The 21,388-nt window shown below is 40.5% G+C and overlaps 3 protein-coding genes across 4 annotated transcripts in view; 2 read left to right on the top strand and 1 right to left on the bottom strand.

Annotated features, from left to right (window-relative positions):
• The window catches only part of LOC115567504 (glycoprotein endo-alpha-1,2-mannosidase-like protein), a 37,830-nt gene extending 19,552 nt beyond the window's left edge, over positions 1 to 18,278 (bottom strand). Inside the window, exons 1-2 of the transcript XR_003981210.1 lie at positions 18,198 to 18,278; positions 7,270 to 7,476 (exon numbers count right to left, since the gene is read on the bottom strand). The gene's annotated coding sequence lies outside the window, so the exon portion shown is untranslated. The remainder of the gene's footprint in view (positions 1 to 7,269; positions 7,477 to 18,197) is intronic.
• On the top strand, positions 1,952 to 15,683 carry lin28aa (lin-28 homolog Aa). Of its 2 annotated transcripts, none has more exons than XM_030394186.1 (4): positions 1,952 to 2,084; positions 3,007 to 3,179; positions 7,277 to 7,461; positions 11,436 to 15,683. In XM_030394186.1, exons 1-4 carry the CDS (start codon positions 2,075 to 2,077, stop codon positions 11,653 to 11,655), a joined length of 588 nt encoding a protein of 195 aa, XP_030250046.1. In that variant the 5' UTR covers positions 1,952 to 2,074; the 3' UTR covers positions 11,656 to 15,683. The 2 variants fall into 2 exon arrangements, with proteins under 2 accessions (XP_030250046.1, XP_030250045.1); XM_030394185.1 differs by lacking the exon at positions 1,952 to 2,084 and adding an exon at positions 2,328 to 2,499.
• Positions 17,631 to 21,276, top strand: mecr (mitochondrial trans-2-enoyl-CoA reductase). The gene is made up of 10 exons (XM_030394177.1): positions 17,631 to 17,991; positions 19,169 to 19,266; positions 19,394 to 19,525; positions 19,625 to 19,768; positions 20,101 to 20,203; positions 20,365 to 20,467; positions 20,569 to 20,642; positions 20,721 to 20,781; positions 20,861 to 20,933; positions 21,009 to 21,276. The coding sequence occupies exons 1-10, from the start codon at positions 17,795 to 17,797 to the stop codon at positions 21,170 to 21,172; spliced, it is 1,149 nt and encodes a 382-aa protein (XP_030250037.1). The 5' UTR covers positions 17,631 to 17,794; the 3' UTR covers positions 21,173 to 21,276.
• The last annotated feature ends 112 nt before the right edge of the window (positions 21,277 to 21,388 follow it).

Below are 21,388 nucleotides of genomic sequence, written 5' to 3'. Positions count from 1 at the left end.
TACAAGAAGCTGTAAAAAAAACAAGGATGGGAAGATACTTTTGCAGCTTCAAAATCGTACGATAAACTAAGAAATATTATCATATGCAATATTTCAGATTACACATCACACATTAAAAACATCTGGCCATCCATCAATATCTCATGGCTGTGGAATGATGACGCATTTTCCCTTAAAACAAATCACTGAATAAGTATTGTAAGAAAAACAAACAAACGAAACAGCAAATTGATTCCTTGTTATGTTTATCAAAATCTACTCGGTGGGAACATATAGAACAAAGCCAATATCATATATATAGAAAACAGGCCTTACATGTGGATTGAAGTCAGCCATTTTCATTTGTTAACCATTTTTTACGCTTTTAAAAAGTGGTGGGGACGTCAGCCTGTTGTTCCCAGTGTGCATCAAGCACCTCGATTTATCGAACGGGATGTTTCAGTAAACCCGAGGCTTGAGTTAACAATTTAAAGTTATTTCTATTGTTTGAAATCGTAAATGTGCACTTATAAACACACTGATATGGGGCGTAACTTCTTCTCGAGTTGCGCTGTTATCCTGTATATATATTTTGGGGGGCGATTTAAATGCTGCCGGTTATGTAATGCTTTTAGCCCCATAAACAAATACGCGTGTTTTGCGGGTCCACAAGGGGTCGGTGTGGGAGTCGAGATGAAACCGACAGGTCACCTCTGAAAAACATCCATCAGGCGGTGTAAAGCCTGCATACAGAGGTGGAGCTGTGCTTCCACTCAGCAAAAATAAATTAATAATTCAATTAAACAGAAATAAATTAATACGTTATAGTTACGGGAATGTTCGATTTACCCTCCACAGATAAATGTTGATTAAACTCCTTCTCCTCAGAGTGACAAAACTTTTCTTTCAAACATACAAATATAACGTCAGAACAAATTTATATATTTCTTATAATTATAATATAATTCTTAATTATAAATTATAATTCTTTAATATAAGCTAATTGGATCACATAATAATAATAATAATAATAATAATAATAATAATAATAATAATTCTGCTCTAAACTAGGTTGAATCACTTCCCTCATTCATCCATCACTCCACAAGGACACGAGTCAACATCTTAACGTGATGTAATCAATCACTATCGATCCATCGGTTCGTTTGACCGGCTTGGCTTGTTTTCATGCTGCCATCTCGTCCTGGGCGAGGAGAGGAGGGAGGGGAGCTGTTGTTTAAAATCAGATCTGTGTCCTTTTGTTTAGTTCAAGTCCGCTTTCGTTTTTTTCTCTCTTCAAGATTTTTTTCTTTTCGTGTCTCTACCTCGATGGTTTTGTCTGGGTTTGGTTACTTCCTCCTTTCAGCTGGATTCTCCACCACAATGCTTCACTAAGAAAAAAAACTGCACACATGCCCCCCAAAAATGAGGACTTTAATGTAACAGTTGGCACTGATTTAGTAAAATATACACATTAATTAGAATTAAACGAATCAAACCCGAATTAAGTTTAAAATGAATGTTTTAAAAACAGGCACCACAGGCTCATCAAGGCTGCTCTCCTTCCTGTTGTCACCTCCCACCTTCAGCTCATGTGGTGCAACAACATTTACATTTGATTCATCTTCATTTTAGTGCCTAAATTCAAGCCCTTATTTGAAAGGTCGTTGGAGAAAAGCTCTGAATAAAGGCTGGTTATTAGGTTTTATCCAGAATATAGATGCAAATAAAACACCTTAGTAGTGCTGCGAAACGAGGAAATCAGAGGATTGTGGGTAGAAATACAAGATTGTCATGATTGTTCTATTGTTTTATTGTTTTGTTTTTTTGTTCAATCCGATTGGATCCCTTCCTTCACATTTGGGCCCTTCCATCACACAAATTATGCAGTCTATACCTTGGGGACTAGAATTGTGAATCACGTGGACGTGACCGAGCGTGTGTGGGGGGTTTCGTTGAGAGGATGAGAAATTGGTCATTTCGTATTGACCAACAGAGGTGACCACCGCATTACAGAGAGAGAAGCGGACACACGGAAGACAGAAGGACGCAGCAGCAGCAGCAGTGAACACTGGGAGCAAACTGGCCCTCAAACATGGCAGAAGGTATGTTGGGAGCCTTTGTGGAAGTCATCTCTGGGAGTGGTTTTCTGGATGGGGCTGGGTGTCCTTGTATTGTTTTTAGGTTTTTACAGGGGGGGGATTCTTCAGCAAAAAAAAAAAAAAAAATCGTCCCTGTGACCCCCACCCCCCTCCTCACCCCCTCATTGTTTAGGGGGAATAGGTTGCCAGCCCCCTTTTGTTTACCTCCCCTCTCCCGCTTTCCCTCTCGCCGCGCAGTTTCTGCTTTTCACTGCATTTTGCATGAAAGTGGCGATCTGTGAGGATTACCCAGCTTGAGGGCAACACAGAGTGAGGAAAAAAAAAAGAAATAGCAAAGAGGATACTGTAGCTTGGGTGCTGATTTTGACTCAAGGCACAAGTGAAGACATGGGCTCCGTTTCAAACCAGGAATTCCCAGGTGGAGTAACCAAAAACAAGATGAAACTGACTTTTCGTTTTTTTCTTTTTATTAAGTTGTCTTGTGAAGGAGTGTCTATCTGATTACAGGGGAGCATTTATTTATTTTTTTAAAAAAGGGGCATTGTTCACACACGTGATCCGTGTGCGCACCAACGCGTTAATCGCTCTTTAACTATCCCGCAACCTGCAAGATTGTTTTGCTCAAAGGAAAGACGACACTGTGTTTGTTTGTTTGTTTATTTATTACAATAAATTAATTATGATTGTTATCTCAGATTAAGCAGAACAGCCGCATCTCGTCGCTGCGTTCGTCTCATTGATCCGTATTGATTGGTGATGCAGCAACGCGAGGAGAAAGTTTACAAACCTAGTTGAAATTACCCACACTTTTGGATAGCTTTGTTTGTTTTGAACATCCTTATCGTGTTTGCATAAGTACGAACATGTTTTTGTTTGGTTTTTATTAATTGCGTACACTTTTTTCTTTCTTTCTTTCTCTGTGCAGGAGTGTGTAAGACCGAGGAGGATGAGGGACCGAGCACCGAGGAGGACTCACAGGCTTTCCGCGGGGTCGGCGTGTGCAAATGGTTCAACGTCCGCATGGGCTTCGGGTTCCTGTCCATGACCAGCCGAGAGGGAGTGCCCCTGGACGAACCGGTTGATGTGTTTGTCCATCAGGTAGGACCGCTTTCCGCTCTTAAGTATTGGGGGGGAAACAAACACCGATACGAAGCTACCTGAATAACTTGTGCAAAAGTGTCAAAAAGTCTGTATAAGTGTCGGGTATGTTCCCTCACCAGCGGGCAGGAAGGGAGATCAGCCCACCTGTTTCTAATGCAGCTTAATTAATTTAGGGGTTCCTCTCTCCAAGTCTTGGAAACTAGGCATGAATGACTCAAAAACGGAAAAATACGATATGCATTAAAAAAAAGTCCAACAGCAACCCTCCACCAGCGGCTATTTTTTTTTTTTTTCACGAAATGAAGATAGAAATGTGAAGTTTGCACTGATCCAGGTTCTGGTGCTTTCTCTCTCGCAGCAGTGTGGTGGGTGTTTCTCCCTCAGGGGGAACACGTGTTGCAGCCTGAGGAGAGCTGCGGGGCTCCCTCGTGGCGGTGCTCAGAGGGACACTGATATTATTAATGTGATGGAGATACAAGTGAGGTTGGAGCCGGCACAAGTCTTCAGAAGACATGGATGCTTTTAAGATCATTAATAAGATAAATCATTGCGTGAGCTGTGTGAAACGAGGTCCTGTTTTCAGAAGGAGAGAAAGAGTTATTGATCCTCTTCTGAAGCATTTGAGAGAGATTTAGTTCACTTGGCTGAAGAAAAGTTTTTTTAAATGATTCAAATGGTTTGGGTTGACCTTAATGATTATTGTTAAGGTTAAAATGTGCATTAAAACACCCTAATTTCATGAAAAATTCACGTTTTTTTTTGCCTTTCTATTCATCTTTTACTTTTTCTCTTCACTTAACCAGAACCTTTATTCACCTTCTCATGTACAACTGGTGGTGAGGTGGGAGGTACGGAGGGGGGGGGGTGGGGGTAGCATTTCCCCTCCTACTTCTCATGTGAGTGAGCGCCTCCATTGCTGTCTGATAAGATAAAGACTTAGCATGTGAATGAGAGGAGTCCCTGCTCGCTGCTCATTCACCTCAAGGTTCCTGTCGTAAAGTGATTAAAGGCTCTTTGCTGTCTGCTCAACCCCCGCTGTGCGTGTGTGGGCCGCCACGTTACACCGACTTTGAAGAGGAAAGGGGGTTTGTGTTGGGTGAATTTCCTCGTCCAAACTGTGCCACCACTCAGGTTTAATTTTATTTGCGAGCACTACATCCATGAAGTCGGGTCTATTGTTCACATTTCATTCTTATAAGCTTCCACACTTGGTTGAGCTCTGAACGCTCGAGCAGCTCTTACTCATTTCTGTTGTTTTCTTTCTGGTCACGATGCTGCAAATGGAGAGATTCTATTGTTCCGAGCAGCCGTTGTAACCGAAATGTTGTTTGACTATACACAGGAAGTTAGTGGCCGATTAATCATATTGGAAACCAGAAAATGAGTTCAATGGGGGACAGAAACTTACAGTTTGGTGTTCCAGCACAAAGAGTAAAAAAGAAATATGATAATGCGAACTGTCATTATGACATGATTAGTTGTCATCTATTCAATTAACCACCATTTATTTTATTGTCGATGTTGTTTAAGTCATTTTTTAAAAGACCAAATTCTCTAATTCCAGCTTCTTAAATGTGAATATTTTCTGGTTTCTTAACTTCTCTATAACAGTAAACTTTAGATCTCAAACACAACATTTCAAGACATCCTTCCTGGCTTCAGGAGACACCAGTCACAAATTTTCTGACATTTTATATACTATACAACTAATTTATTGATCAAGGTTAATCGACAATGAAAGTTGTCGCAAGTTGCAGCCCTAAATCCAGCGTCCAACCCCTGGTGCCAGGTCAAACTAAGAGAGAAAAGTTGCCACTCTTACATCATACTTACATTTTATCCAAGAAATGCGTAGCCAACGACTTATTTCCCTCTCTGTCCCTATAAAAGGTAGACACACGCGTGTCAATGATGGATCTTTAGGGGTTATGGCACCGTAAAGGGCCTCAACCCTAAAATTAGTGGCCGCGTGTCAAGGAAAATTAACTCCCAGGGTCCTTTGGCCTTTGTGCAGGTGGACAATAGAGCCATACATCCGAATGAAGCACCCCTCGGCCGTGACCGAGCCCCTCTTTGTCTCTGCAGCAGTCCAGCTATTGTCCCTCGCTACTCTGATGTCTTTCTCTGCCCTGCATGGCTTCCAGACACATTCTGGACAGAGTTTACAGTAGACCACACTAATGACCCCTCAACATCAGGTCCTTGAAGTGGAAGGCCCCACCCGGGTCTGTACCTGTGTTTGTGTATACGTGAGAGAGAGTGTATGTGTGTGGATAACGTGATGAGGGGCATGTGGCTGCTGAGGGTCCGTTATGGGGGTGGGGAAGGTCACACATGGGAGAGGAAGTGGGTTAACGGTCACCAGGGCAGAGAGGCCTGATGGGATTGGGGCTCTACATACGTCCATGTTGCCACTCAAATGTCATGGCTCACCAAACCCTCTGTCGTTGCCGCTCAGGAGTGTGCGGCAGATGCTCAGCGTGGCAGGATTAGAGAAGATGGTGCTTTTGTTTGTTGTTGTTGTCATTGCAGAAAGCGTTGCTAGTAGTCATCCCACTGGTGCTATTGGCTGTTTTAATAATGAGTCCAACGTACATTTTGAGGGCTTAGCTTTCCTTCCTTTTTGGTTGATTGATCCAAAGCTGCGTCTTTGTGAATTACAACCTGTATCTTTTAAAATAATAACCTATCATGAGGGAGTCTCCTGTTGGATTTTGTTTTCCAGCAGACCCCAGACTTTGCTTTGAGAAGCTCAGTTAGATACCTGGTGGTTTTGGCAAATGCATAGCGCAGACTGTTATTCATAATTCGAAGAGAAATGAAAAAATGAAAGGGATTAACCTCTATCAAAACAAACCTGCTACATCACGGATCCGTCTTCCCTAAGCCAACAGTCTGCTATAGTTGTGATAAGTTAATCACACAGTCGCACCAAGGGAATTTTGGAAAGGGGGTTCCCATGTTGTGTTAGCCACTCACTAGGTTTTATCCTCAAAACCGCACCACACCTTCCCTTCCTTCACCTGTCTTTCCAAGAGACGGAAATGTTTCTGGTAAGAGGCCAGTATAAAGAAGAGCCTCCATAAATGTCATGTCAAGGAGGTAAAAATGAGGTGGAGAAGTGTTTACTCTGAGCATATCTGAAACACCACTTCTATTGTTTCCTCCACTGTTGATTAATTAAGCCAACACGCCTCACAAATGTTTCCGTTCATCCAGCACACCACAAAATGAAACCATCATGTTTCTTTCACAAAAACAGATGTCCATGTATTCAAACACTGGAATCAAAGGGAGATATCAATCATTAGCGCTTTACCTCAACTTTTATCTTCAACGTCTTTCTGCCAAACAACTATCCAAGGAATGTCACCCTGACCCCCCAACCTCCCAGAGAAACCATGCTGCCTTCTCACCCCACCCCCAACCGTAGTACTAAGCCCTGCATCCTGCAGTTTAGGGTTAGTGGTGGTGGTCAGTGTGTTAGTGGAGCTTTGTGATGTGGGTGGGAAGAGGGGATGGGGTGGGGGCAGCAGTGTGGAATGCTGTTCCTCCAGAGGGGGGGATGGGTTGAAGGTTATCCTCGTCAGATTTACCACTCAAACACAGCAAAAAAAGACAAAGCAGCTTTAAGGCATTAGTGGCTTTTATGCTGGGCAGTATGTATGCTGACTAATGGGCAGAGTGGGAACCGCAAGCTTTGTAGAGCTTGTTTGTTTATCAGGTGAGACATAATGATCACCTTAAAATTCCACATCCCTGATAAGCTATCAGGCTCCGATGGTATCAAGCAGTGAAGAATAGAGGGGGGGTTGTTCTCAAGGGTCAAAGTATCCACAAGCTCAATGTGGAGGTGATTTGGTAACTGGTCATGTATTATCGGAGGTTTTGGGAAATCAAATTTCATTACATATATCCATCTAATAATTATCTGCTGTCTGTCTGTGATGGGTAAAAGAAAACATTCATTCATCCTTTTGTGGTTTGAGCCTTCCTGTCTTAATTATTAGGCCTTAAGTCAGGTTAAAACTGGAGTTCCCCAAACTCCAAACAGTAATTTTGACACAGAACCCTCTTCCTATGTCACCTTTCAGAGCAAGTTGCACATGGATGGCTTCCGCAGCTTGAAGGAGGGGGAGGCGGTTGAGTTTTCCTACAAGAAGTCATCGAAGGGCCTGGAGTCGCAGAGAGTTACTGGACCTGATGGCATCCACTGTGTGGGCAGCGAAAGGAGACCCAAAGGCAAGAAGGTCCAGAAGCGACGTTCAAAGGGAGATAGGTAAGCAGGAATGGACTGTGAAATAACATGGAAGACATATAAGTGTTATATTGGTGTCAAGCAAACTGTGGAAATCAGTGCAGTGCAGAAATTAGTGCATATTTTCATTGTTGGACCCTGCTATGTTCAGGGTTTGTACAAAGTCTAGAAAGTTTAGACAATAAATTCCCGTATCTTGAAAATGCCGGACTGGTGTTTCATCTACACAATTATTCACAAACCAAAAAAAAATCCTTCAATATTTAATAAAAAGTGATTTGGTCTTCATATTTGTTTGTCTCCTGGTGCTCACACAGGGTGTGGAGCAAAGGGAACCGGGGCTAGATTGATCAAACATACTATCAAAATATGAACAGCTGGTGGACAAACTGACAATTGATTGTGTGGATATAAAAGCATTCTTCCAACTTTACTTTCTGCAATGGCATTCATTGGATCAAATAGATGTGATGATTAAGGCTTCAAGAGTCAGGAAAATTCGGTTTAGGTACCTTGAAAGTGCTTAAAACACGCTTGAGTCTTCATAAAATCTGTAAGAACCCATCGGATGCAAACTCATACCAGATACACGACAGCGTTCTCTAATTTCACAGACTGAAATATGTTGAGAAGATCTCAGGCAAAGCTTAGATCAAAAGACTAATTTTGTATAAAACTAGACGTAAATGTCGCAATTCATACATTGTCACTTTACCATTAAAACCCTGCATCAATAACAGATCAACTTTGGATAAAACGATAAAAATGGGTGTTTTTAGCTTAGTGATGATGGATTTTTCAGATGATACACAAATACTTTATTTAGCTTAAGAAATGTATGATTACGGAACACTCAAATGTTCAGAGATCATTGGTTTTGATTGGATAGTGGCAGATTATGCAACTTTTTACATTTATGTGCCCAGAAGCTTTATTTTCAGTATTCCACAAACGGTCACAGTTGTGTCCAGTTTGGAACAGATGAACAATGATGTTTTAGTTGCTCCCCATTTTCCTTCCTCTTCCTTGATCCCAACCCCCACCTCAAGCACTAGCAAGGGTCACATCAGCAGGCTTGACGTGTGACCTGGATCAATAACTGTTTAAATCTGCTGGCCCCAAATGAATTCACACCCACTGACTCCCTCTTCCTAAACCTCATCTACCAATGTAATATGTAACTCCAAAGCCAAACTAATAACTACAGAAATCACAATTTAAACGAGTTTGTAGGTAATTCTAGCACCGTTTATGGTTACCAATGTGGCCAACTCTAAGTGATCGGAGCAGCCATGAGCATGACATACTACTGCAAAAGCAATCTGAACCTGTATATAATCCTTTAAAAAGAGTTATTTCCTGGAGTTATTAACAATGAGTGAAAAACTTGGCGATCTATCTGCAATTACATCTTTTTACTCAAACACCTCTTCAGAGGATATTCTAGAGTTCCATGCCATGGACCAATGCCCCCCCTCCAACTGGAAAAAACAAGAACCAAGAGGGCCTTGATTTCTTTTTTGGTAATTCTTTGGATAGCAATATAGCGCAGGGTTAGAGGTGTATCAACTTCACCCTCCTGTCAGTTGTGATTAGAGCCAGAGAGTAGTCAGTGTGAGAACAGAGATCATTACCGCCTCAAAGAGTCCTGGGAGGCCTGCTGTGGTTCAATAACTCTCCCTAGGCCACACTGATCCATTGATAAGATATCTTTCCCTCAAGCGTATTCATTATGCAACACTGGATGGCGATTCATTGGGCTCGCGCACGATTGATTGATCAGATATATAACCAACAGTCAGATATCTCTAAGACAGGAGTGAGGAGTTTCATTCCAGTTGTTAGTTTCAGTAGTCATTTTACAGACCACCTTCTTCAGTGTGTGTGTGTGTATATATGACTGAGGTTGGGGAAAAAGCTTCTGTCCATTTAATTGATAACAGATGTAAGAGCCCGGGCAAGGGGGTGAAAGGTCACTGTTGTCATAGCAACAGTGTATGAGTAAATGCAAGAAGGGTTGGGGGCTGGGATGGGATTCGAGGTTATAGAAGTGAGGAGAAGGGGGGCAGGGTTCAGAGGTCATTACTGCAGCTTTTTTAGACAAAGGGACCACTTCCCTTTCCCTCCTGATGGATGCTGATGTAGGGAGCTTCTGTGATGTGACGGTATAGACCTTGACACCACCCCAACGGCCACTGCCACAAAGCCAAACTGACCCCTGGGCAGCCACACTGTTCAAACCTCATCTGCCGCCACAATGGTGGCAGCGGGTCCACAGTGGCACAGGCTGACCGCCCCACGCCCACCATCCATCTGTCTTACGCCCCTGCACGCGTGGCCATTCTATAGCTGATGTCCAAACAGAGGCGGCCGATGGCACCCCTTGATGGTTCCCGCTGACCCCTCATGGTGTGCATTTCTAGTTCAATGGCAATGAAAGGGATGTTTTACTTTGATACAATGGAGTGCAACAGGAAGTTTTTGGCAGTGACAAACTGACAAATAGCACAAGCTGTTCACGATACCCAGAGATAATGAGTCGAGCATGACCTGAGGTTTAGATTGGGAATGATTTTGAGCATATCGACTATGTTTTTCTGGCAAAGTGCACAGATTGATGCATTACATTGTTTCTTAATTATAATTCCCAAACATCACATATTGACAAGTAGATCTATGCTACATGAAACCAAGTAGCTTGCTATGTTTCTTTGACAAATTTGCTTTATGTGGCTCTTGGGTGATGCACTGTAAACAAAGACTGAGTTAAAGCTATCAAAATGGAGGATGAGGAACTTTGGTCAAAAAAGATCTATCTTCAATGCAATATTGTCTTTTAGTGGTACAAATGAAGAGATCTATGCTATTTCAAATCTGGCTATAGTTGAAAAGGCATTTCCAAATTGAGAGAAAAGGTTGCAACTTGCATTGTAAATGGAATTATGTCAATTGTGATGTCATCTTTTTGGCAGATCGCTCGACCCCAGAGCCATGGTTACTATAACAATACAAGATCCATGGCAAAATAGGAGCCCTGCTACATCATTCTTGCGATTCTGTAGTCCACTTAACTTTATAGAAAGTCCTACTTGTGCAAAGGTTGATCAGAAGTTTATTTTTTAAGTTGTGGATTTGACCATCTAAGAAGCACGGTGTGTTCTGAGATGTTTCGACCGAGTGTGTTCCTCCAGAGAGCAATGTGGTTGGTGTGTGACCTGGAATGCCCTTGCTAGATTTATGACTAGAGGTAAACTAAAAGCATTCCAGGTGAAATGTTGCCATCTAGTGGCAAACAGACGCAACTTGCATCTCCCTCAGCCACTCAAATGCTGTGTTTACCATCATCTGCTCAACAAGGAAGGTTTCTCTTAACTTAAGTTTCTATTGTAGGTAACTACAATAATTGTTGGTGGGAAGAGAAGGTTTTGATGTTTGATTGTTTTTCGAGTAACAGCAAACATTTGCCTTTTTCAAGTTTCGTAATATGAAGTTTTGCTGATATTTCTTTGCCATTCATGACAATATCATCTGAAGAGTTTTGCATTTTTGACTATTTGCTGGACAAAAGAAGCAATCTTAAGATGTCTCTTTAGGCTATGGCAAAGGATTGGAAGTGCTTTTTCTTTTGTTATAAAGATTATTTGATCTTAAAAATAGTTGGCCCTCTGGTGGCCAACCCAAAGCATTTAACATTTAATGACCTACGAATGAGACTCAATAATCAACTATCTTTTTTCTAGAATTGTCTACTTAGGCTTTAACAATTTAGCAATACACAGCACACAAAGGTAATGACAATCTGGTAAACATAGTAGAGTGTCAAGCAGCTAAAGAGCCAGATCTTTCCCTAAAGAGTACTTGTAAATTAACAAGGAGAGTTGACATTGGATATAATAATGACATGCAATCAATCGTATCTGCAGCCCCTCCAAAAAATCAGCTACTGCAGACTGAAGGACAAATCACATCTGACTCAATGTTCTCTACTCTTGTAGGTGCTACAACTGCGGAGGATTGGACCACCACGCCAAGGAATGCAAATTACCACCCCAGCCCAAGAAGTGCCATTTCTGCCAGAGCATCGACCACATGGTTGCCAACTGCCCAATCAAAGCACAACAGTCCTCACCAGGTTCTCAGGGAAAACCGTCCCCCTCGAAAGGAGACGAGGAGGAGCACAGCCACTCGGCACCGCCTCCCGAGACCTCTGATTAAACGAGAAATCGGGCAACACTGACGCCGGGGAAGCACAGAGGCCAATCATACTGCTTTGATGGGGAGATGGGACACACGAGCCCCTTCCTCCTATTGAAGCTGCTTTTGGAACTACCTCAGGTTAAAAAAAATTGCTTATGAAGAATGTTGCTGAAGTTTTTTTTTGTTTGTTTTCATTTGGTGTAACACTCAGGAATACTGCTGTATTATTGCACTCAGGACGCTTTTTAAATGTTTGAATCACTGCTGTTCTTTCAGGGATACGAGATTGTAGTGAGCAATGCCATATCACGGATTATCTTGATGAGTTTTTGTAGGATCTGTGTTTTCTGTTCATGTGATACTTTGCCTCTCCTGTGGGCGTTGTACCTCTGGCGTTATTGCTTAATACTCTTTAATTCTTTAGTATAGAACTACACTTTCGCTGCCTTACCATTTAGACTACTTCCTGACTGTTACACCTTACTATCCGACAAGACAGAGACTGACAGTTGGTACCTCTGTAATGAATGTTAGTTTGCATATGGAATGGGGAACGGGAGGGAAAACACATGGGACGGGTTTTAGGGTTGAGCTATACAGAATGTATTGGCATCTGCCAATATTGCAGTTGACCATCCAGTAATCCTGGGGCCAAATGAATGTCAGACCAGAAGTGATTTAAAGCTTTTGGTCGGAGTTATTTTTTGTCATTTCATTATTTTCAGCCAGAGGTTTTGCTGGCTGTCTACCTCATCAGTGCATATTTGGTCTGCTACGAGAACCGTCAGTCTAACCGCTGATGGAAAACCAAATGTTCTCAGAATACAGCTATGGAGATTGTGATTTGAATTGGTATTAAATCAAATCCTTTTTGCACTACAGTATTTCCACAGCATCACCATTTAACCAGCATCACAGCTGGATGTGGTCAGGTGTGGTCTGTTGTTCTTGGGGTGTACATCACACATCTCCTCAGACTGCCGGAAAAACATATTGTCACCAGTATCTGGCGAGGAAAGCCAGATCATTTGAATGATTGTAGGAGAAGGCTGAACCTGGAGAGGGCAGCAAAGTATTGTTTTCAGTCTGGTGCTTAAGAAGGCCTCATTCAGACCAAATCAGTCATTACAGCCATTAGCCTCAGGTTGTGAGGACACAATTGGAAGAATGTCATCGTTTTGTTTTAGTTCCCTGCAACCAAATTGGGGTAAATCACTCTTACACTGTGGCAGTGTTTCAGGCACCAAAAAACATTACAATTGAGCAATTCAGTAGACCTCTGACCCTTTGTTCAAGTGTCTTTTTTATTGGTCTATACAATCTCTTTCAGCTACACACTGTCACCAAGTGTTTTTAAGAAAACCTTACAAACTTCCATTACAAGTGTCATAGGTGTAGGCTATATTTACAGTGTCATTTTATACATTTAGTGTAAGTGGCTTGAACAGCAATACTGTTGACCAGCCAGTCTGATCGCCAGCTTAAGTGATTGTTTACCATACACTGACACTGTGTTCACCTGATTTGACTTGAATGGGGCCTTGAATTACTCTTTGACCTCGCTGGCAGATGAAGCGTGAGGTCGGTCCCCTTTCCATTGACAGTATGTTCTCATTTTATTGAATGCTGTGTGAAATGCGGCTGCTTTATGATTACCTCAACTTGGATTTGATTGAATTCTAACCAACATGATACTAAACCCAATACAATGTACATCACCACCTATGATAAGATAATTGACCTGGAATGAGTTGAGTCCAGCTAGCTCTCCTCTTGATACTTGAATAAAATGAGGCAGAATCAACTATGATGTTGCCGGTGGGAAGGGCTGGTGTTTTTGTTTATATCCACTGTGATCCATTTCTAGGTAGTTATTTAAGACATTACCTCCCTATAACCCTCAGTAGGGTGATAGTTCAGGAACACCAAGCCTGCACGGAGGAGCATATAGAGCTAGCTAGCTAATCAGCATTTTACTCCCGTTTTACAGGAGAAGCTGACAAGACTTTGTCACCCAATTAATATATATGTAAAATTATTCTAAAGCCTTTTTAAAAAAAATCATACTACTTATTTATTTTCATCCAAGAGTGCTGCCGCTTCCTCTTTCTGCTCCTGCTGAAGCCTCTCAGCAATCAATGGTAGACATCATAAAACTGCCAAATGTCACTCAAAACTCCATATGACTTGAGAATATATTTGGGTAAACCATTTTCACCACCAAGGTACTTGTATTACTTTGTACATATGTGCTCGATAAATCAGTCATTGTCCTTTTTATTCAATGCAGTACAAATACAGTATAGATTGCAACCCAGGCCTAACAGTATACAGTACATACTGTACAGGTACATAGTATTATGAGGACTGACGAAAACTGTGAGTTTGTTTTATTTTCTTTGCCTTGTATGATTTCTTTTAAATTTTGTTTTGTTATTCTTATCTATGCCAAAACCAATGCAATGTTACTCTGCACTAATCATGTGTAAGATGCATTAATTTTTTGTCATATTCAGTTTAATCTCTTTGAATATATGTTCCATATTTTATATTTTATATATTTTTTTCTTTTTACATTTTCATATACCACACAGTCAGTTGCTGGTCAGAAAAAGAAATACTTCCACTCTTTGGCTCATCTCAGGAAATGCCAATCTGAAAACTCAGGGAATACTTCAGATTGATTTGAAGGAGTCGAGGAGTGATTACTCAACACAAAGGAGGGACTGAATGCTCATCAGCATGATGTGAAGCATAGGAAAAAGTAAAATGCAACGGTTGTTCCTTTTACTTTTGAGAAAAATACTAACATTGAGGCAAAAAAGGCGATGATTACAAATGATATGAAACAATTAAGTTGAGATTTTCAAGCTTTTTGAATCGTATACTTTGTCTACTTTCCATGCATCCGGTGTGATGTTGATCTTTATATTTTCTCCTCTTTGACATAGCTTGCCATGATATATGATGTGAAGAAAATGTTCCACTATTATTGTATTTTTTCCTCTATAATCGTTGTAGATGGGGACGTAGTAGAATATTGTTAAAAGGGACTGGGGCTAGTAGTATATAATCCGGGGGTTGTCTCATCTTAACACATGGCCGATACGTGGTGTTTCAGACTATCAATGCTTTTGACAAAACGAATGTGTCGCTCATGACTCAAATATTGTTTCACACTTTGCCGTCTGGTGGTGTCTATACAAGTATAAAAGTTGCAGAAGCAAACACTGTTTTGATAAATTCCACTCAGGATATGAAAGGATGAAAAGATAAAAAAGAAAGTGCTCTGATTAGATAGGATGGATAACTACACTGTGTATTACATTTTTTTTATGTTGAATTTACCACACTGATTGCATTGCCAGTGTTGTATCCTCTGACTTGAACATTTTCCTTTTCTCTCCATTTAAAAAGGGAAAAACATGGATGATTTTTGTTAACGATCTTTAAAATCCATTGATTTTACTCATCTGTCTTCACTGGATTCTGACACCCACTATTTAGATAAAGGTTGAATGAAAAAGTGTTTGGATTATAATGTTTGCAATATTCTGCTGTACTAGGTGATGTTTTCAAAGTATTATTTGGAAACCAAAGTCCATGGAAGACATTCTGATTGCAACAAACCTGTTCGACCCCTTCTGTGGTGTGTTATTGTGATATGATTGTCGGGTGCTAGACGGGTTAGAGAAGACCTGTGATACTATGTGCTCAGGGTAATATTTGAAGCACATTAAAGCATTGTGTACATCACAGTTTGCTTTATGTGATGCATATTGTTTGTGACCATCAGCCAGTAAATTTGTGATGTTGTATCTGATCAGATAAATGGCTAGAGCTACTTCCCAAAAAAAATGTGCATTTATTACTAATGAATGTATCAGTGTTGACTGCCATAAAACTACAAACATCTTGGTCCACCTTATCTTGATTTAACGGCTATAGTTTGTCCTTGATGAGCAGCATGTAGGCTTTTCAAAGTAATACTGTGATTTCTATATGTAAAGATCTGCTCCATTTCCTAGTAAATATGTCAATATTCATGTGTCTTTTTATTGTCTTCCTGCTCTTATGACAAAGACTGAATAAGAAACATTACAACTAAAAATGTTGCACGCAAATTCTTAGAATGCTAGCAATCAAATCTATTTTTAACTTTGTTTACTGACTGTTTAGTCCCTTTTTTTGGCCAATTACCTTCAAAATACAAGTTCAGGGACGTGGAGAAAGAGTTTATAATCATAGCTGTAAAAAGGTGTGCAAAAAACCCCAATTACTAGAAACTACTCAATAACTAGTAAAAGGGAAACCAAATAAACTCAAACAAGAGATGCACAAGGCCAAACATCTTCATTGGATTATTCAGATGATATTATCATAGGTGTATTATTAACATGCTATCAATATTTCAATATGGTAACATTGAATATGGTTGTGAATATCACGATAATGGCTCCTTACAAAGGATATACAGTAGCAACCACAGACTTACTAGATTATAATTACTAGATAATAAATATCTCTGAAGTCCTGACACGTTTATTTTAATATGTATTATTGAAGCCATTTCTACAACTTATAAAGTGGGCTCTATTAGAAAATAGTTCCCAGTATTTTAATGGTATAGTTGGTCAAGGTGAAATTAATTTGAACTATTTCTAACTTGATGATGCAAGTCATAGTTTAAATGCTCAACAGCTATATGTTTTGGATGTAAATTAGTTACCTATAACTAATCTAAAATAACTAGTATATATAACATTTATATCTATTGCAGAAAAAAGAGCAGCACTGTAGTTCTGTTGATTAATTGATAAGTCAGCTGGTAGGCTAATAGATTGATATTCACCTTCAAACAGATTCTCAAATATAAATATTACTTTCCTTTTTTTGTAAACTGGAAATCTTCGAGGTCAGGTCTAACAGAACAAGACAAACAACTATGAAGATGCAATTTTTAGACATTTCCTGGTATAAACAGATTAATCGATAATGACATATTTTTCATTACAGTTCTAACTTCAGGGAAGCGGAAGAACAGTCTGTGTAAGGATATTTATGGTCATGCTTAGTATAGGACTAAGAAATAAAGGTGGTGTGAATGAGAAACAAAGAAGTTCACAAGCTTTCAAAATACTACGTAGCTAGATGAAGTGAAATACTGAACAAACAATCAATTCCTCTTTTTTCTGCCTGGTTACCCTGTGAATAATACTTACTATGTGAAACCCAAAGTACACCACCCAAAATGGGTGCATATATGCGTGTGCAAGGGATGTTAATGATTAGTGGTGTTAATGAGTAATCTTTAAGCGATTAATCACCATTAAGAATCTAACCGATTAAAAATGTCTTAAGAGATGGGCACAAATACATCAAAAAGCATCTTACAATATCAGATTATAGATACTTGTTTTACAAATATATCCAAATAAAACACAAAATACTGGTATAAGATGTCAATTGTAATTTTAAAAAATACAAAGAGACATTTTACACAAACTGATATCATATTTTAGCCATTTAGTCACTTCAGTATTGGCTGAATTTTGTTGCCAGTTGTTGAACAGTGACAGATGGGAGATTCATGATTAAAATTGGGTCATTATTTTGTGTCATTTCGTTTGAAATTCAGTAACTTTACCTTTATTTGATCTGTTCTTTTAGAACGTAATGAAGCCAACTATGATTTCACAGCAGACATAGATCATGTCAGTGGACAAAACTGTTTTTTAAAGGAAAAATATTCAACATAATTCACGTTATTGACAATTATTAGACTATCGATTAAAGAGATTACTTACCATTTGCATCCCTTAATAAAAGTCAAGTGAAATGTGTCATATTTTTGGGGACACACAATAAGAATTCAGATATCTCACAGAATAAACAATCAAGTGAAATACTAAAATATCCCTGATACTGATTTTGAGTTGTACACATCACCATGGTTACAGCTTAAGGCAGACACTTCCGGTATTTATCCGCCGGGGTCGCTGTTCTCTGTTTATGTTTCAATGACACAACCTCATGGGGTAAAATCCATCATGGCCGCACAGAAGGAGGAATGCTATCACAACTGTTACTTTAAATGACAAACTATCATCGAGTAGTGGTTTTGTTTTAATAATTTGAGGTTCAGTCCGGTGTCGCAATGTGGCTGCCACTCCACACAGTCTGTTTAAGAAGCCCGACGGTCAGCGGAAGGAGCTTCGTCGCTGCCCTTTTAAAATGTACAAGGCGCAGGGCTAATGCTAATGTTTCTCTCTTCAGTACTTCTGCTGGACATCGAGCGCAGACATGCACAGCTCTTCGTTACAGAAAACACGGGGACCCCTCTCAAGTCGTTCAGTAAGAGTCCCTGTCTAAATAAACATGAAGCGTGTCATTCCTGTACTGTCTCAATGTTAAAGGCTAAGAGAAGAGGCTAATCTTTAAAATAGGTTAACCGGACGTACGTTTGCCAACCCAACCGCTTAGTCTTCACTCTTGAAGTTTTTTTTTTCTTGTCAAACTAAAGAGACTGTTTTATAAAACGTATAAAGCATTAAACTCACCTTTTTGTTGCGTGACAATCAAGTTTTCTTCTTCGCTGCATTATTTTAAGGTGACGTGCTGCAATTGGCTCATTACTGCCCCCAACGGCCACAAGAGGCAGCAACGGGTTGTGTATTTTTCGGTATTGTATGCGAAGAGGTATCAAGATTGTAGACTATTTGGTTGGTTTTCCAAATGTAGCCTATGTTTGGTTAACTGCCAAGCAAACTCAGTTAAGGAATAGCACACAGCTGCTTCGCTAAACTTATCAAATAAACCACCCGGGACTGTATTTTATATGTGCCGTGTCCACAGAGTTAGCCCTGGTTCTCGGACTGGTTTTGTTCAGGACTTTCCAGCCATGCTATCTCGTGTACCATGCAATCTGATCACCATATTGGTGTAATTCATGGTACATCATGCTGTAATTAATGTTTCTATAGAACCATCATTGAAACCAACCAGTCACCAGTTTCGAGCTGAACCACAAATCAAAGATTTGTCATTAATGGAGGGCTGGCACAAAGTACAAAGACCTGTAGAATGAAACACGCCCTCTGTTTGCGCTTGTTTTGGGGGGCTGAGCTTGGAACCAACTTTTCAAGTTCCAAATGCATTCATTTTTGGCCAAAATGCTCCGAATTGCTGAAAATTAGGTGAGCAAACCTGAACGGGACCAGTTCCATGTTGGTGGAAAAGGGGTATCAGTGGAGGAACCAGTCCTGAAAGAGGCTAATGTGTGGCTGTTTTTAGAGCTCCGATTAACAGTCATCAGTCATTACCAATCAACTTGTTGATACATTTTGATTAATTAAACACATACATGTATGTCATGGTATAATACATGTCCAACCAACTGTCTAAAATCCAGTGATAGTTACTTTACTGTGATATTAAACAGACAAAAGAAACAAACCCCCTCATTTGAACAAGCTAGCAAATATTTTTGCTGGAGAAGTTAGCCTTCACATTTGTTTTTTCTGGTTGCCAGGTTGGAGAATGTAGATCTGCTCCCCCTAGGTGCAAACAACGTCCTGGTAAAAATGCTGGCAGCTCCAATCAACCCATCTGACATCAACATGATTCAAGGTATTTGTTGTGTTAGTCACCTCCACACCAGAAAATAACAGGAGCAAGATAGCCAAGAATACCAACACAGTATGTATTTCTTTATAAGGCATGAAGATCAGTTGTTTATCTGATAGTGTTTTTTCAGGTACTTATGCTATCCTGCCTGATCTGCCAGCTGTCGGGGGCAATGAGGGAGTTGCTCAGGTTGTCGAGGTGGGCAGCCAGGTGAAGTCCCTCAAAACAGGAGACTGGGTCATCCCAAAAGATGCTGGTCTAGGTAAACTACAGCTTGAACATCACACAAATCAGTGCACAGTGTCATATTTATTTCTCTCAACATGGAGACCTTATAGAGTTTGTGCCTTTGTGTGAGCAGGGACATGGAGGACAGAGGCAGTGCTAGCTGAGAACGACGTCATCTCGCTGCCGAATGACATTCCCTTGCTGTCTGCTGCCACATTGGGGGTGAATCCCTGCACTGCCCTCAGGATGCTCTCTGACTTTGAGGATCTCAAACCAGGTAATATGCAAATTTTTTTGCAGGTATGTTTCAAATGACCAATTACAAAAACAAAACATATGTGACTTACAGAAGAAGTCCTTACTTCAGTCAGTAATATTAAAGCCACTTCCTTTATCAGGTTTATGGCGTAAACTTGCACTTATCAACAGAACCATACAAGCTGGAATGCGCGATGACACCACACCCAATTAAAGTGCCAATAAAATCAATATCTGAATGCAAATTTAATGACTCGGTATTCCTGCGTAAGTTATCCCTGCTAAAATGACATTCTGTGCAGTAATCTTAGCCATCGTGTGACAGTTTCCCTCGATCTGCTGTCCTTTCAGGTGATTCTGTGATCCAGAACGCAGCCAACAGTGGAGTCGGGCAGGCTGTTATACAGATTGCTGCTGCCAGGGGAATAAACAGTATCAACGTCGTCAGAGACAGGTGAACTCTTCAGTGGGAATTGTGGGTAAATAGCTGACTGAGAATAAAAAGACGAAACTTGTTATAGGATTTTTTTTTCTAAAAGTGACAGTAGGAGAGAGTTTTGCGTGCAAGAAGTTATGACAGTAATGAACTTCTTCATTGTGTTTTCTTTTCAAAAGGCCAGAGTTCACACAGCTCAGTGATAGGCTGAAGGCCATCGGGGCAACTCACGTGATTAAAGAAGAGGCACTGCGGCGACCTGAGATTAAGGAACTGTTCAAGGTCTGTGGGTCTCATGCCGGTTAAGAGATATGGTCATGTGGCTTTAATGAATAAGGAGAGTCTCAATATGACCATGCCTCTTTTTTTTTTCTTTCAAAAAGATTTGTCCAAAGCCTAAACTGGCATTGAATGGAGTTGGAGGCAAGAGTGCAACAGAACTGCTCCGTCATCTACAGTAAGAATGCTGAATGATCTAATATCTGACACTGAAGAGAAATCTGATACTGTAATAGCACATTCCCACGTCTTCCAGGTTGGGAGGATCTATGGTGACATATGGAGGGATGGCCAAACAGCCAGTAACCGTCCCTGTGGTAAGATGAAACCTCCTAATTTGACATTTCTCAGAGACAGTCTTTCCCTTAACACGCCTAATAAACTCGTTCCTTCCAGAGCGCTCTCATTTTCAAGGACGTGAAGGTTCGGGGATTTTGGGTCACACAGTGGAAGAAAGATCACTCAAAAGGTGAGTCAGCATGGACTTTTTAATACATCAAGAGACCCACTTTCGTTATGAATTTAATGAGACTTTTCTCCTCAGATGAAAGGGCATTTAGAGTAATGCTGGATGAGCTGTGCAACCTCATCAAGCAGGGGAAGCTCACAGCTCCCGCCTGCACCGAAGTGGGCCTCCAAGACTACAGCAAAGCTCTGGACGCAGCCATGCAGCCTTTTACTTCAGCTAAACAGATCCTGATCATGTGAACGCACTCATCGACTAATCACTACTCTGTCATAACCCAAGTGTACAAACTTTAATAAATGTGTCTGCTCCGCTGGCTCAAAGTCCAGTATGTGTCACATTATGAGTTATGAGTTTACTGACAGTAATTAAAGGCTCATTAAATCTTTTATATAACGATATGGGATAGCTGGAAGTCATTTAGAACCCAGATAATGCAGCTTTATCTGAAATGTTTA

The sequence above is a fragment of the Sparus aurata genome, chromosome 17 (genome assembly GCF_900880675.1).
Source record: "Sparus aurata chromosome 17, fSpaAur1.1, whole genome shotgun sequence".
Taxonomy (NCBI): Eukaryota; Metazoa; Chordata; class Actinopteri; order Spariformes; family Sparidae; genus Sparus; species Sparus aurata.
This window is presented reverse-complemented; position numbering and strand designations above follow the sequence as displayed.

What these genes read in the sequence shown, in the direction of transcription:
- lin28aa (XM_030394185.1), top strand. Translation starts at nt 2,469, where the DNA reads ATGGGCTCCGTTTCAAACCAGGAATTCCCAG. An exon ending in TTGATGTGTTTGTCCATCAG is followed by an intron (nt 3,180 to 7,276) that starts GTAGGACCGCTT and finishes GTCACCTTTCAG; the next exon opens with AGCAAGTTGCACATGGATGG. An exon ending in CGACGTTCAAAGGGAGATAG is followed by an intron (nt 7,462 to 11,435) that starts GTAAGCAGGAAT and finishes CTACTCTTGTAG; the next exon opens with GTGCTACAACTGCGGAGGAT.
- mecr (XM_030394177.1), top strand. Translation starts at nt 17,795, where the DNA reads ATGTGGCTGCCACTCCACACAGTCTGTTTAAGAAGCCCGACGGTCAGC. An exon ending in TGACATCAACATGATTCAAG is followed by an intron (nt 19,267 to 19,393) that starts GTATTTGTTGTG and finishes GTGTTTTTTCAG; the next exon opens with GTACTTATGCTATCCTGCCT. An exon ending in AGATTAAGGAACTGTTCAAG is followed by an intron (nt 20,468 to 20,568) that starts GTCTGTGGGTCT and finishes TCTTTCAAAAAG; the next exon opens with ATTTGTCCAAAGCCTAAACT.